Consider the following 16,810-nt stretch of genomic DNA (forward strand, 5'->3'; position numbering starts at 1 on the left):
GATGCAGAATTGTTCATACACTATAAAGGGTATAATTTGCCTGCACAGCCAAGTGTTTAAGCTCAGACAATCATAGGGAACTTAAATCTGTATAAATTTGAGATCAAAGTGGCTATTAACAGTGGCAAACAAATTGGCTAACAATGACAATTTGCCAAAAACGTCAGCATTACAGATTACATTGTATGGACCTAATTGTGCTGTGCAGATTAGAAAACTCCTTAATTTGATTGTTTGAATTTTTTCCTGTTTTATAAACCAAGGCTTTAACAAATTTGAGATAAATGCTTTTATTTAAATAACAAGAGGGGGAATTACATACCACTATAAACACATTCATTACTAGCACTACACATCATGACCAACCATTGCACCGTTCTCTCCAAACAGGCATTTTTGGACCTGTGCATTTGTAATTTATTGGATTAGCTGTTCAAACAAAAATAGATTTTACCTCGGGTGCCTCAATAAAACAGCACCACTGACAATTCTAAGGTAACATGGCCCCACTTTCTTGCTAAAAGTAGTGGGAATGAACAATTTCTGTTTGCGGCACTGACTAAAAGCGCCAGCAACACAAAACAGCTTCCATCAGCAGCACATGCCACTTTGGATCTGGTCTCAAGGCTTTCAAACTGTCTGTAGAGGCCAGCCTTGTGTTTCAGTGTGGCTTATTGTACATGTCTTCCAACATTAGCAAAGAACTACAGGTGCAAAAAGACATAAATGTGACTTTGTATTAACATAATCATGCACACGCACCAAGCTGTAATCAAAACATTCAGGTAGCTGCATGCATACATTTAATGTTCAGACATTTTGGTGTCAAACCTACCCCACAATTTAAATAGGAGAACAGGGACAAATTACTTCCTGTTTACAAGGAAATAACAGCTTAAAATGAAATAATTTTCAACAACAAACCAGAACTTCATCTACGAATTTACTGAAATGAAATGAAAATCGCTTATTGTCACAAGTAGGCTTCAAATGAAGTTACTGTGAAAAGCCCCTAGTTGCCACATTCCGGCACCTGTTCGGGGAGGCTGGTACGGGAATTGAACCGTGCTGCTGGCCTGCCTTGGTTTGCTTTCAAAGCCAGCGATTTAGCCCTGTGCTAAACCAGCCCCTGCAGTACAAATCTGCAACCACAAGATGGCAGTGGCCATTAAAACGTTTTGTGACAGGTCCGTAGGACAAAAACTCTAAAGCTGAGCAAAGTGTAATTTTGTGTTGGCATTTGGAGATATTTACAGATTTTGTTTTAAATATATAAAAAGTCCTGGCCAAACTAAAGGCAAATATGAAACAAAATATAACTATTGACCCATAACAACTTTTTGGAGGCTTACATTTTTAAGTTAATTCCTTTAAAACGCTGATTTCAATTTCTGCCTTTTTTATTCCATTACCCTGAATTCTCCAGTCAGCAGTAAAGTGACAGCACTCACTACTGACTGCAAAGAACAGTGCCCACAAAGGTCCAGCAATTTCTGCGGCCTGGATTTCACCTTTCCCATGGATAATTTCAGTCCTGTGCCACCGTAAGGGGGATTGCCAGCACCCAGCAAGTGATGTCATTGAGCAGGCTAAACAGCCAATTACATTTTTTTTAATAAGTAAATTTAGATTACCCAATTATGTTTTCCAATTAAGGGGCAATTTAGTGTGGCCAATCCACCTACTCTGCACATTTTTGGGTTGTGGGGGCGAAACCCACGCAGACACGGGGAGAATGTGCAAACTCCACACTGACAGTGACCCAGAGCCGGGATCGAACCTGGGTCCTCAGCACCGTGAGGGGACATCAGTGCCGTGAGGCAGCTGTGCTAACCACTAGGCCACCGTGCTGCCAGACAGCCAATTACATGAGGGAATTTTCATTCAGCAAACCAGCAAGTAAAAACACTGATTAACTTTCACTTTTTAATCATTTTACAGAGAGTGATATAAAGGTCAGTCCACACCTTATGAACTAATTATTACAATTCAATCTTCAGGATCGAGTACTTCAATTACACCTTGTAAATGGAGCATGCTCAGTCCAGCAGCATCAAAATCTCGATGAAATGTGGATTATAAATGGTTGCACATCAGTATGAACCAATCCTAACCTCAATTAAACTGCTGACCACTCAACTTCTCCATGTTAACGGATCTCTCATTTCAAGCACTGTCCCTCTCCTTTACTCAATGGCAATGATCTGTCTTGTAAGACAATGGTTTACACTGTGGTGGTAAATTCTGTTTTCGGTATTGCCCATGTCTCAGGAGTCCCACTCTGGCATAGCAATCTCTGCCACATTTGCTGCCGAGGTGGACAGTGGGCTAGGACGTACTGTTTTCCTTTGGCTCACTTCTTGACTAGCTGAGCTTCCTCATCACCATCAGCCCTCTCTCATAAAAGAACAATGAGCCCACCATCTTTGCAAACGACCGTCCCAGCTCTATCCTCCCTTTCCTCTCCAAAGTCTTTGAACGTTGTCACTTCCCAAATTCAAACCCAATTTTTCCCAAACCTTCCATGATTGAATCCCTCTAATCGGGTTTCTGCCCTGCCATAGTACCAAAACAGCTCTCATCAAAGTCACAAAGGACATCCTATGTCACTGTGACAAAGGTAAACTTTCCCTTCTCATCCTTCTCGACCTGTCTTCAGCCTTTGACATAATTGACTTCCTCAAATGCCTCTCCATTGTCGTTCAGATGGATGGGAGTTCTATCGGCTGGTCCCATTTCTTATCCAAGCTTAACCAGATAAGACTTGCAATGATTTCTCTTCCTTCTGCATCATTACTTCTGCCCGGGCACCCCACCCCCTCAAAACCGCCTTGACGTCCTATTTTTTAAATCTACATGTTGCCCCTCAGTAGTGCCACACTTGATCCTGAGATGAACTTCCACGCCATCACAAACATTTTGTAAATGATCCATCACTGTAGAATTACCTGACCACCCCTAGCTCGGCTGACAATCAAGAGTAGACTGATGGGGCGGTAATTGTCTGAGTTGGGTTTGTCCCGGAATTTGTAGGCAGGAAATACCTGGGCAATTTTCCACATTGCTGTGTAGATGCCAGTGCTGTAGCTGTACTGGAACAGCTTGGCTAGGGCACAGCAAGTTCCAAAGCACAAGTCTTCAGTACTATTGTCAGGGCCCCAAATCTTTGCAGTATCCAGTACCTTTAGCAGTTTCTTGATTTCACGTGAAGTGATTTGAATTGGCTGAAGACTGGCATCCATGATGCTAGGGACCTCAGGAGGATCCCGAGATTAATCATCCACTTGACCCTGCTGGCTGATGATTTTTGCAAAAGTTTCAACCTTGTCTTTTGCACTCAAGTGCCATCATTGAGGTTGAGGTGGTTTGTGGAGCCTTTTGTCTCCATTACATTTTTAAAATTCTTTCATGGGATGTGGGTGGGCCAGCATTTATTGCCCATCCTTAATTGTCCTTGAGGGGGCAATTAAGAGTCAACCACATTGCTGTGGGTCTGGAGTCACATGAAGGCCAGACATGATAAGGACAGCAGATTTCCTTACCTAAAGGATATTAGTAATCCAGATAGGTTTTTTATGACAATCAAATATGGTTTCATGGTGATCATTAATTCCAGAGTTTTACTGAATTTCACCATCTGCAGTGGTGGGATTCAAATCCTGGTCCCCAGAGCAATAATATCCGGGGTCCCTGGATTATTAGTCCAGTGACAATACCACTAGACCACTTGCTTAATTGTCCATTGCCATTCTCGTCTAGATGTAGCAGGACTGCAGAGCTCTGATCTGACGGTTGTGAAAATGCTTCACACTGGTGCATGCCGCTTCTGCCAAGATGCCAGGTGTGGACTACATTTAGCAACACCCTGCTTAGCAATGTTCAGCCCCAGGACACCACTGCAGGATTTCCTCAGTGTAGAATCCTAGGCTCACCGATCTTCATGCTACTCCACCAATGAACTAACGACCATCATACGGTCAGAGGTTGGATGACTGAACAGTGTTCAGTTGCCCTGGCAAGTAGCATTCATGCCTCAAAGTGCCAGACAATGACCAACTCCAATAAGAGAAGAAACCAACTATTGCCCCTGGACATCCATTGGCATTACTGTCATGGGGACCACCAGTGACCAGTAACTGAACTGGAGCAGCCATATAAATACCGTGGTTATGAGGTCAGAGGCTGGGAATTCTGCCACGAGTAACTCGCCTCCTGGCTCCCAAAAGCCTGTCCACCATCTTCAAGGCACAAATCAGAGCGATTAAATACTCTCCACTAGCCTGGATGATTCCAGCTGCAACAACACTGAAGCTCAACACCATCCGGGGGGGAAAAAAAATCAGTCCACTTGATTACCTCCCCATCCAACTTAAACATTCACTCTCTCCACCATTGGCATTGAATGGCAGCATTGCACCATCTGGAAGATGCACTGCAGCAACTTGCCAAAGTGTCTTTGACAAGACCTCCCAAACCCATGACCTGTACCAACTAGAAGAGCAGCAGATGCATGGAAACACCACCACCTGCAAGTTCCCCTTCAAGTCACACACCATCCTGACTTGGAACTATATCGCCATTCTTTCACTGTTGTTGGGTCAAAATAGTAGAACACCCTCCCCAGTAAGACTGGGTCCTACTTCACATGGACTGTAGCAATTCAAGAAGGCACCACCACCATCTTCTCAAGGTCAATTCGGGATGAGTAACAAATGCTGACTTTTACAACGACGCTCATATTCCATGAACACATCTTAAAGTGCCAAACTTTTATCTGGGCATGTTGAGAAGGGTAAGGATCATGCTTGTATGTCAATTTAAGTTAAAGATGGTTGCCACAAAAAGGTTCAATTCATGTATTGTCTCAATACAAAACATGGTTAGGGTTACTTGCTGTGACAAATAAAAATTAAGCTGTGCAGCAGGTACTTACTTCTCTAGAAATTCTTGGAGACCTTGACGACGATGCTCAACATGTTGGCCATTATTGGCACTAAAAAAAGGGCTTTTAGAAGGAAACTCTGGTAAACTTCTGCAAAGAGAATAATGATAATGAGCTTTCAATGATCAGATCAGTTGGTCATCAACAGTATATGCCAAAATTTTAATATTCTGCAATCACTTGGAAATATTACATCAATATACCTCAAAAATAATTAAGCAGCATTACTCTAAAATCCACAGAATGTAACAAGGGTTTGTGTGAACAAGCTATATATGGAAAAGCTTTCAGAATTGAAGACCAGAATAGCTTGCATTGCTCGGTCATTAATTAACTGATATATTACAATTAAAAAAAGTCTCATGCTTTTACTACTTTTATCCCCAGAAAGCTCCAATTATATCCACTAGCCCTGTGGATAAATGCAAAGCGCAAAGCAGTTAATTAGTGGTGCTACACTCAGCAAGACTTATCAGAAAAGGTCCCCATCTCAAATCGGTCAAGCTCAGCCAGTACAGCATGAGGAGTGAGTCTTGCTCACTCAGACATGTGAAGGACAGGGGTGGAGGCACGCGCAATAGAAAAAGGAGTCGATGGAAACATTCATCTCAGCATCCATGTTTGAGTGTTTATATATGCATGAGGATGGCACGTTACAAAACAGCAAAGAGGTGATGTTTTTAAATCATGATACTATAAAATATTGAGCAGTTTTGCATTACTCCCATGCATTTATGGACTTACTTTTTATAACCGAGGCTGTACAAGATTTCAAACAGCTGACCCACGAGGACACACGCCAAGAAAATCTTTCAGAGTGTGCCCCATTCTGTGCCAGTCTTAACTAATTTTTGTCTACTACTAAAGGAAAAACTGCAGATGCTGACAATCTGAAACAAAAACAGAACATGCTGAAAATGCTCAGCAGGTCAGGGACCTGACCACAATTTCTGTCCATGCTGCAATGATCCTTACAGACAATGGACGTCATTTGCTAAATTCAAGGGCATGTGATGCTTCAGAGAGATTTTAAAAGTTGTTCACTTTCTCCATTAAATATAGCAAACAGAGCATGCCATAGTTTTAAAGACAATTCTCCTCTGTTTCTCCTACCCTGGGTTCAACCACAACTTTTCTGTTCCAGTATTGCAACATTTTATTACAGAGTAATAAAGCAGAGAGCAGAGAAAAGACAAGCTTAGAGACAGACTGGGTAAATTTGTTCATTTACCCAGTCACTATTCAACTCAAATAGGAAATTCAGGAGGAATGCTTTTACCCAGATGTTTTTTTTAAATGCGTTCATAGGACATGGGCGTCGCAGGCTCTGCCAGCATTTATTGCCCATCCCTAGAGGGGTCAGCTAAGAGTCAACCACATTGCATGTAGGCCAGATCAGGGGCGAGATGCTCCGTTTTGCCGGCGCCCGGGGGGTTTCCTGACGGCGTGGGGCTGCCCCACAATGGGAAACCCCATTGACCGGCCGGCGTAATGGATTATCCCGCCAGTGTGGTGAGGCAGAAATGTGGCGCAGCGGGGTGGAGAATCCAGCCCCTGGTAAGGACAACATATTTCCTTCCCTAAAGGGCATTAGTGAACTAGATGGGATTTTATGACAATCGACAATGGTTTCATGGTCATCATTAGACTAATTCCAAATTTTTATTGAATTCAAATTTCACCATCTGCAGTGGTGGGATTTGAACTTGGGTCCCCAGAGCATTACTCTGGGTCTCTGGTTTACTGGTCCAGTGACAATACCACAATGCCAGCAAACTCACTACAAGGAGTAGTGAGGCAAATCAGAGATGCATTTATAGGGGAAACTAGAAAAACATGTGGCAGAAATAAATAAAGGGGGAAGTGATTCATAAGGAGCATAAACACCACATGGACCAATTGGGCCGAATGGCTTGTTTGTGTTCTACATTTTGTGCAATACATTCTTAAGTGTTTAACTTTAAACATCAGACTCAGCATATTTCTACTGGCATGCAGAGACAACAATTTTCCACTGTTTCCCACAACTACTGGAGATTGAGCAATGCCAAGCAATGGCTGGACACTTTACCACAAAGGGAGAGAGACAATGTACAAGGTATGTTTTTGAGCTACACATTAGGACATCCAATTACAAGTTGCACTATTATTTTGACATGTCTTCTTTCCGTCCTGAGGTTGCGTAAGACGGACTGGTTTTAAAAATAGAAGCAAAAATAAAACCGTACATCAATACAGCATTGTCTTGAAGTCGCTGCCTGAGCCAAGCAAATTCTCTGTAACGTCTTCGAACACAGGAAGTCTTCTTTGTGAAACACATACTATTAGTCTGGAAGAGAAAAATCAATTAAAAATTACATTGAGAAGTGAAATGCAGGGTTTTCACATTCACTGATGCTCCAAAAGTTAAAAGCAGGAAATTGAAGATTGAACATTTAGTGTTGAAATATCAATGGAATTGGTATCTTGATAATGTAATGTTTTCACTACTAGTTTTACACATGCCTAAGAATAAATGTATGTTATGAGTAGCTTTGTTAATTCAAAGTTTTTAATGTGTGGGTCCAGGAAAACAACAACAATGTGTTCCTCAGACCAAGAGAACAATCTACTTTATCCTAAAGATGAAAAGGAGTGTTTGTGGGTTAAAATTTCAATTTGACAGTAAAGTTTTAAAATCCTGCCTTTCTGAAAAGCTCTAGAGTTGCGTATTGCAGTGTGCACTTCCCTTTTTGGCCAGGGTCATAGCTCAAATTTTCACAAACTTAAAAAAAAATGGAAGCAATGTTAAAGCAGAACGCACACCACATTAAAACAATGGTAAAGATTCCCTGCAATCACTGTGCATTAGCACTTCAAAATAGGAGATTACTTTCTGCCATTTCAAATGCAAAGAAACAAGTTTGTGATTTCAATGTTTATGTTACTCAGCATATAATGGCAAGAGGAAGATTAATGACCAATTGGGGCAGGCAATTTTGGAAATAGGCTCATACAACCAATAATTAAGAAATTCTTTACGTCAATGAACAAATGTAAAAAATGAAGTACGTTGTGGTAACAAATGTTCACAAAATGAACATCAGTTACTTGGAGTGCAATGTTGCATCCCCATAAGTGCACAGCATCAAAAAGGACCTGTGTGTGGGATTAAATGTACATCTCCCCAAATAACCCATTATTGAACAGGCGGAAGGAAAGGGGCAGGAACACTTACTTTCTCAGGATCAGAACAAGTTTCCAAAATCCCCAAGGGGGCCAATGGATAATTTGATTTTTTTTTTTTTTAAAAAGATAACTTTGCATCAGTCTAAATTTCATGCGGTGGTCTCACATTGCCTGTTATCATGCTTGGAGGGCAGATTGTCAATTTGAAATTGTCACATATTAACATTTTAATAAGTAACTGTATAACAGCATATTTATTCGACAACAGTTAATTGTGCTACAACTAATCATGAGACAATCACAATATTTAAGCACAAAAATCATAAGATTTTGAATGATACTTAATTTTATCTTTTAGCCAAAATATTCCTAAAGTTGTGTTATTTCCAGAAATGGGTATGATGAAAAGTAATAACTTACATGAACACAAATTTCATAATCTACATAAGAGTGCCATGAATCTTCTTTCTTGATTCTTGGATCTCGCACCCAAACAGTGATGAATTCCTGATTTGGCATAGTAGAGAAGATCAGAAGTGGTCACTTTACAGCAATGAATATGAAAGCTAGTATGAATTCTTGTGCTTTTTACGCAAGTATCTAGAACATGTGACAGCATCACGGAACTCAGATGTTTTGAGTCACAATGGAAATTCCTTTCAACAGCAGATTCACAGCACAAGTTATAATTATTCTTAGTTCAAGCTTCCAGGCAACAGAAACTTTGAATAATTTACACATTGTTCATTGTGTGAAGTGAAGCGGGGTACAGTGAACTAATGGTTACCATTCTGGAATGAGTTTAAATCCCAAAGTTCTGAAAATCTGGTAATTTATGGCACTGGATAAAATGTTCAGAAGGCTCAACTAGTTCACTAATGTCCTTTGGAAGAGGACATGCCATCCCTACATGACTGACTCAATGCCCTCAGAGTTACTAGAAATGAACAACAAATACCACCTTTCCAGGCAAATAATAAAAAGGTGAAAACTGAATGTGCATATTGCTGAGATCGGAGTTAACAGGTTGGCTGATAATTCAAGTGAAAAGTTTAAAAGAATAGCAAGTAGATGAAGAGGAGACACAGCTGCATGGATAGGCCCACAATGTTCTGAGTGAGGCCTGGAAGACACTAAGGGATTGATCCCTTGGCCACAGAAAAATACTTTTCACTATACATCGGTACATGGGACAATAAATATCAATCAATTAATCTTCCCACCCATTCCTTCCTCTTACCCACCTTAATGCTGGACTACAGTTTCACCAGCAACAACCTTCTGGTATCTTGTCCAAATAACCTGATCTTTTAAATCCATCAGTTTATTCATTTATACAATCCATCAATTCTCGTTTCAATGCTGTCCTTAAAACAAAGTAAGGATTTCCAGTAAGGGTATGCTGGAAAGCAAAGGAACTATTTGACAAGCTTATGAAATTACTGCTTCCAGAGTATTGAGTCAAGTCAGGTTTTTTTTTAATAATATATTTTATTCAAGTTTTTTGGCAAACATAACAATGCGTAGTGTTTCTTTTACACAGTAGTAAAGCAATATAAATAACCGTGGCCAGTTTTAAACAAATAAATAAGTAATATATAAACAAAAACAAAACTAAATGGCAACTGCCTTGTCCAAAATAAATACTCTCCAAAAATACAGTCCAGCAATCCAATATACAATTACATATACCAAATACCTATACATATACAATAACATCCCTGAGAGTCCATCCGATTCCTCCCCCCCACCCTCCCCCCCCCTGGGTTGCTGCTGTTATCTACTTCTTTTCCATTCCCTCTATCTGTGAGGTAGTCGACGAACGGTTGCCACCGCCTGGTGAACCCCTGAGCCGAACCCCTTAACACAAACTTAATCCGTTCTAACTTTATGAACCCTGCCATATCGTTTATCCAGGTCTCCACCCCCAGGGGTTTGGCTTCCTTCCACATTAACAATATCCTGCGCCGGGCTACAAGGGACGCAAAGGCCAACACGTCAGCCTCTCTCGCCTCCTGCATTCCCGGCTCTTCTGCAACCCCAAATATAGCCAACCCCCAGCTTGGTTTGACCCGGACCCCCACCACCTTCGAAAGCACCTTTGCCACCCCCACCCAGAACCCCTGTAGTGCCGGGCATGACCAGAACATGTGGGTGTAATTCGCTGGGCCTCTCGAGCATCTCGCACACCTAACCTCTACCCCCCAAAATTTACTAAGCCGTGCTCCAGTCATACGCGCCCTGTGTAACACCTTAAATTGTATCAGGCTTAGCCTGGCACACGAGGACGATGAGTTTACCCTACGTAGGGCATCAGCCCACAGCCCCTCCTCAATCTCCTCCCCCAGTTCTTCTTCCCATTTCCCTTTCAGCTCATCTACCATGATCTCCCCCTCGTCCCTCATCTCCCTGTACATGTCCGCCACCTTAGCGTCCCCCGCCCATGTCTCTGAGATCACTCTATCCTGCACTTCCTGCGTCGGGAGCTGCGGGAATTCCCTCACCTGTTGCCTCGCAAAAGCCCTCAATTGCATATACCGAAATGCATTCCCTTGGGGCAACCCATATTTCTCCGTCAGCGCTCCCAGACTCGCAAACGTCCCATCTACAAATAGATCTCTTAATTGTACTACCCCAGCTCTTTGCCATGCTCCAAATCCCCCATCCATTCTCCCCGGAACAAACCTATGATTGTTTCTTATCGGGGACCGCACCGAAGCTCCCGTCCCTCCCCTATGCAGTCTCCACTGCCGCCAAATTCTCAAGGTAGCCACCACCACCGGGCTTGTGGTGCATTTCTTTGGTGAGAACGGCAACGGCGCCGTCACCATTGCTTGTAGGCTAGTCCCCCTGCAGGACGCCCTCTCCAATCTCTTCCACGCCGCTCCCTCCCCTTCTCCCATCCACTTACACACCATTGAAACATTGGCGGCCCAGTAGTACTCACTTAGGCTCAGTAGTGCCAGCCCCCCCCGTCCCGACTACGCTGCAAGAATCCCCGCCTCACTCTCGGGGTCTTCCCAGCCCACACAAAACTCATAATGCTCTTCTCAATTCTTTTGAAAAAAGCCTTCGTGATCACCACCGGGAGGCACTGGAACACAAAAAGGAATCTCGGGAGGACCACCATTTTAACCGCCTGCACCCTACCTGCCAATGACAGGGACACCATGTCCCATCTCTTGAAATCCTCCTCCATCTGTTCCACCAACCGTGTTAAATTAAGCCTATGTAATGTACCCCAATTCTTGGCTATCTGGATCCCCAGGTACCGGAAGTCCCTTGTTACCTTCCTCAACGGTAAATCCTGTATCTCTCTGCTCTCCTCCCCCGGGTGCACCACAAACAACTCACTTTTCCCCATGTTCAGTTTATACCCTGAAAAATCCCCAAACTCCCCAAGTATCCGCATTATCTCTGGCATCCCCTCCGCCGGGTCCGCCACATATAGCAACAAATCATCCGCATACAGAGATACCCGGTGTTCTTCTCCCCCCCTAAGTACTCCCCTCCACTTCCTGGAACCCCTCAGTGCCATGGCCAGGGGTTCAATCGCCAATGCAAACAATAACGGGGACAGAGGGCATCCCTGCCTCGTCCCTCTATGGAGCCGAAAATAGTCAGACCTCCGTCCATTCGTGACCATGCTCGCCATCGGGGCCCTATACAGCAACTGTACCCACCTGATATACCAGTCTCCAAAGCCAAATCTCCTCAACACCTCCCACAAATAATCCCACTCCACTCTATCAAATGCTTTCTCGGCATCCATCGCCACCACTATCTCCGCTTCCCCCTCTGGTGGGGGCATCATCATTACCCCTAGCAGCCTCCGTATATTTGTATTTAGCTGTCTCCCCTTCACAAACCCAGTTTGGTCATCATGGACCACCCCCAGGACACAATCCTCTATCCTCATTGCCATTACCTTGGCCAGAATCTTAGCATCCACAGTCAGGGGGAAATGGGCCTGTATGACCCGCATTGCAGCGGGTCTTTTTCCTTCTTTAGGAGGAGCGATATCATTGCCTCTGACATAGTCGGGGGCAGCTGCCCCCTTTCCCTCGCCTCATTAAAGGTTCGCATCAGTAGCGGGGCCAGCAAGTCCATATATTTCCTGTAGAATTCAACTGGGAATCCGTCTGGTCCCAGGGCCTTCCCCGCCTGCATGCTTCCAATCCCTTTCACTACTTCCTCCGTCTCAATCTGTGCTCCCAGCCCCACTCTCTCCTGTTCCTCCACCTTAGGAAATTCCAGCTGATCCAGAAAGCACATGATTCTCTCCTTCCCGTCCGGGGGCTGCGCTTCATATAATCTTTCATAAAATGCCTTGAACACTCCATTCACTCTCTCCGCTCCCCGCTCCATCTCTCCCTCCTCATCTCCCACCCCCCCCCCATCTCCCTCGCTGCTCGGCCAACAACCTACTCGCCTTCTCCCCATATTCGTACTGTACACCCTGTGCCTTCCTCCATTGTGCCTCTGCCTTACCCGTAGTCAACAAGTCAAATTCTACATGTAGCCTTTGCCTTTCCCTGTATAGTCCCTCCTCCGGTGCCTCCGCGTATTGTCTGTCCACCCTCAGTAGTTCTTTCAACAACCGCTCCCTTTCCCTACCCTCCTGCTTTCCTTTATGTGCCCTAATAGATATCAGCTCCCCTCTAACCACTGCCTTCAGTGCCTCCCAGACCACTCCCACCTGCACCTCCCCATTATCATTAATTTCCAAGTACCTTTCAATACACCCCCTCACCCTTAAACACACCCCCTCATCTGCCAATAATCCCATGTCCATTCTCCAGGGTGGAAGCTGTTGTTTTTCTTCCCCTATCTCCAGGTCCACCCAGTGTGGAGCATGATCCGAGATGGCTATAGCCGTGTACTCCGTCCCAGTCACCTTTGGGATCAGTGCCCTTCCCAAAACAAAAAAATCTATTCGTAAAAATACTTTATGTACATAGGAGATAAACGAAAACTCCTTACTCCTAGGTCTACTAAATCTCCAGGGATCTACTCCTCCCATCTGCACCATAAAATCCTTAAGCACCCTAGCTGCAGCCGGCCTCCTTCCGGTCCTGGACCTCGATCTGTCCAGCCCTGGCTCCAGCACCGTATAAAAGTCTCCACCCATTACCAACTTCCCCACTTCTAGGTCCGGGATTCGTCCTAACATACGCCTCATAAAATTAGCATCATCCCAGTTCGGGGCATACACGTTCACTAATACCACCGCCTCCCCTTGCAGTTTGCCACTCACCATCACGTATCTGCCCCCACTATCCGCCACTATAGTCTTTGCCTCAAACATTACCCTCTTCCCCACTAGTATGGCCACCCCCCTGTTTTTTGCATCTAGCCACGAATGAAACACCTGCCCCACCCATCCTTTGCGAAGTCTAACCTGGTCTGTCAGCTTCAGATACGTCTCCTGAAGCATAACCACATCTGCCTTAAGTTTCTGTACCTAATCGGCCCGTTCAGCCCTCTCACATTTCACGTGATCAACCGGGTTGGGGGGCTCTTTACCCCCCACCCCTTGACGACTAGCCATTTCCTTTTTCAATCCAGCTCCTCACCCGGTTCCCACGTAGCTGTATCCCCCCCAGGCGGCGGCCCCCCGCCCCGCCCCCCCCCTCGCATACCATTTCCCCCTTCTCCCCAGCAGCAGCAACCCAGTTAAACCCGCCCCCCCCTCCGCTAGATCCCAAGCTAGCTTAATTGCACCCCCATGTTGCTCCCAGAAGTCAGCAAACTCTGTCCGACCTCGGCTTCCTCCCGTGACCTCGGCTCACACTGTGCGAGGCCCCCTCCTTCCTGCTTCCCTGTTCCCGCCATGATTACCATAGCGTGGTAACAAAGCCCGCGCTTCCCCTTTTGGCCCCGCCACCAATGGCTGGCGCCCACAGCTCCTCATCCTCCCTCACCCCCTCCCCCACGACATGGGGAAGAGAGAGAAGTTACAGGGTCGCAGGTTTAACAATCTGGGAAGTCCTCTCTTCCCCCTTTTCCCCCCTTCATCCCACAAATTCATCCCCCCCACACTTTTGTCCCAAACGTTCTTTTTCTGGCCCGCTCACTCCAGCTTCTCCTCGACAATAAATGTCCACGCCTCGTCTGCCGTTTTGAAATAGTGGTGTTTCCCTAGATGTGTGACCCACAGTCTTGCCGGTTGCAACATTCCGAATTTGACCTTCCTTTTATGCAACACCGCCTTGGCCCGATTAAAGCTTGCCCTCCTTTTATGCAACACCGCCTTGGCCCGATTAAAGCTCGCCACCTCCGCACTCCAATCTTGATATACGCGGATCACCGCATTCTCCCACCTACTGTTCCGAGTTTTCTTGGCCCATCTGAGGACCATCTCTCTATCCTTGTATCGGAGAAATCTCACAACTATTGCTCGAGGAATTTCTCCAGCCCTCGGTCTTCGCGCCATAACCCGATAGGCACCCTCCACCTCCAGCGGACCCGTCGGGGCCTCCGATCCCATTAACGAATGCAGCATCGTGCTGACATATGCCCCGACGTCCGCCCCTTCTGCACCTTCGGGAAGACCAAGAATCCTTCGGTTCTTCCTCCTCGCATTATTCTCCAGCACCTCCAGCCTTTCCACACATCTTTTCTGTTGTGCCTCGTGGATCTCCGTTTTCACCACCAGGCCCTGTATGTCGTCCTCATTCTCAGCAGCCTTTGCCTTCACGACCCGAAGCTCCTGTTCCTGGGTCTTTTGCTCCTCCTTTAGCCCCTCAATCGCTTGTAATATCGGGGCCAACAGCTCCTTCTTCATCTCCTTTTTGAGTTCATCTACGCAACGCCGCAGGAACTCTTGTTGGTCAGGGCCCCATATTAAACTGCCTCCTTCCGACGCCATCTTGCTTTGTGCCTGCCTTCCTGGCCGCTGCTCTTGAGGATCCACCGCAATCCGGCTACTTTCCTCTCTTTTTTCCATCCGTGTCCAGGGGGGATTCCCTTCTGGATTACCGCACAGTGTTATTTGCCGTTAAAATTGCCGATGGGGCTCCTATTAAGAGCCCAAAAGTCCGTTCCACCGGGAGCTGCCGAAACATGCGACTTAGCTGGTCATCGCCGCACCCGGAAGTCTCGAGTCAAGTCAGGTTAAGCAACAATGTTCAAAGGCTTCTAAATGTTATTGTGATGCCCTCAGAAGGAGGGCAGGCGGAGGTGGTGGTAGCGATGGATGCGGAGAAAGCTTTTGATCGGGTGTAGTGGAATTACTTGTGGGAGGCGCTGGGAAGGTTTGGGTTTGGTGAGGGCTTTATCGACTGGGTGAAAAGGAAAAGAGACTGGGAGAGCTGCCGCTTAGAACGGTAGGGAAGAGCTTTCGATATCTGGGAATCCAGGTGGCCCGGAAATGGGAGGTACTACACAAGTTAAACCTATCCCGGTTGGTAGATCAAATGGAAGGGGACTTGAAGAGATGGGACATGCTCCCGCTATCACTGGCGGGGAGGGTACAGACCGTGAAGAGGACGGTCCTCCCCAGATTTCTATTTGTCTTTCAGTGCCTCCCATGTCGGCATGGGAGCGGATGGAGGCGGCGTCATGTAAAGACACCAGTCTGGGAGCATTGGTAACGGCCGTTCTCGCCGGCCCGATACTCCACAAGTCCGGTGGTAGTGGCGGCTCTGAGGATCTGGGGGCAATGGAGGAGATAGAAGAGAGTAGAGAGTGGATTTGGACCCCGATTTATAACAACCACAGGTTTGTACCGGGTAGGCTAGATGGCGGGTTCTGGAGGTGGCAGGAATCAGAAGGATGGGGGATCTATTTATAGACGGGAGCTTTCCCAGCTTGAAAGCTTTGGAGGATAAATTTAAATTGCCAGCAGGGAATGGTTTTAGGTATTTCCAGGGGCAAGACTCCCTGAGAAAGCAGGTGCCGGCCTTTCCGCTGCTGCCGCCACGGGGGATACAGGATAGAGTAGTTTCCAGTACCTGGGTGGGGGAGGGGAAGGTATCGGATATTTACCAGGAGCTTGCGGAAGCGGAGGAAACCCCCGGTGGAGGAGCTTAAGGGCAAGTGGAGAGATAGAGGCGGGTCTATGGGCGGATGCCCTAAGCAGGGTTAATACCTCCTTATCGTGCGCCAGGCTTAGCCTGATACAATTTAAGGTAGTCCACTGGGCACACATGACAGTGGCTAGGATGAGCAAGTTTTCCGGGGTAGTGGATAGGTGTGCGAGGTGCGCCGGAAGCCCAGCAAATCATGTCCACATGTGTTTTTTTTTTAAAATAAAATTTAGATTACCCAATTATTTTTTCCAATTAAGGGGCAATTTAGCGTGGCCAATCCACCTACTCTGCACATTTTTGGGTTGTGGGGGCGAAACCCATGCAGACACGGGGAAAATGTGCAAACTCCACACGGACAGTGACCCAGAGCCGGGATCGAACCTGGGACCTCAGCGCCGTGAGGCAGCTGTGCTAACCACTAGGCCACCATGCTGCCCTTTGTTTTGGGCAGACCCGAAGCTTAGAGGGTTTTGGCAAGGTTTTGCTCAGGCAATGTCCACGGTGCTAAAAGCATGGGTGGTGCCGAGTCCGGAGGTAGCGATCTTTGGAGTGTCAGAAGACCCGGGAGTTCAAGGGGCGAAAGAGGCTGACGTTCTGGCCTTTGCCTCCCTGGTAGCCTGGAGACGGATCTTGTTAATGTGGAGGGACTCGAAGCCCCCAAGTGTAG

The 16,810-nt window shown here is 46.0% G+C and overlaps 1 protein-coding gene across 2 annotated transcripts in view; it reads right to left on the reverse strand.

The window, feature by feature from the left end:
* Positions 1–16,810, reverse strand: part of snx10b (sorting nexin 10b) — an 88,591-nt gene that overhangs the window by 9,932 nt on the left and 61,849 nt on the right. For both annotated transcript variants that reach the window (XM_072509441.1, XM_072509442.1), the window contains exons 3-5: positions 8,531–8,617; positions 7,171–7,271; positions 4,934–5,032 (exon numbers count right to left, since the gene is read on the reverse strand). In XM_072509441.1, the coding sequence (XP_072365542.1) occupies positions 4,934–5,032; positions 7,171–7,271; positions 8,531–8,617 (287 nt within the window). The remainder of the gene's footprint in view (positions 1–4,933; positions 5,033–7,170; positions 7,272–8,530; positions 8,618–16,810) is intronic.

Source organism: Scyliorhinus torazame, chromosome 6, assembly GCF_047496885.1.
Source record: "Scyliorhinus torazame isolate Kashiwa2021f chromosome 6, sScyTor2.1, whole genome shotgun sequence".
Lineage (NCBI taxonomy): Eukaryota > Metazoa > Chordata > Chondrichthyes > Carcharhiniformes > Scyliorhinidae > Scyliorhinus > Scyliorhinus torazame.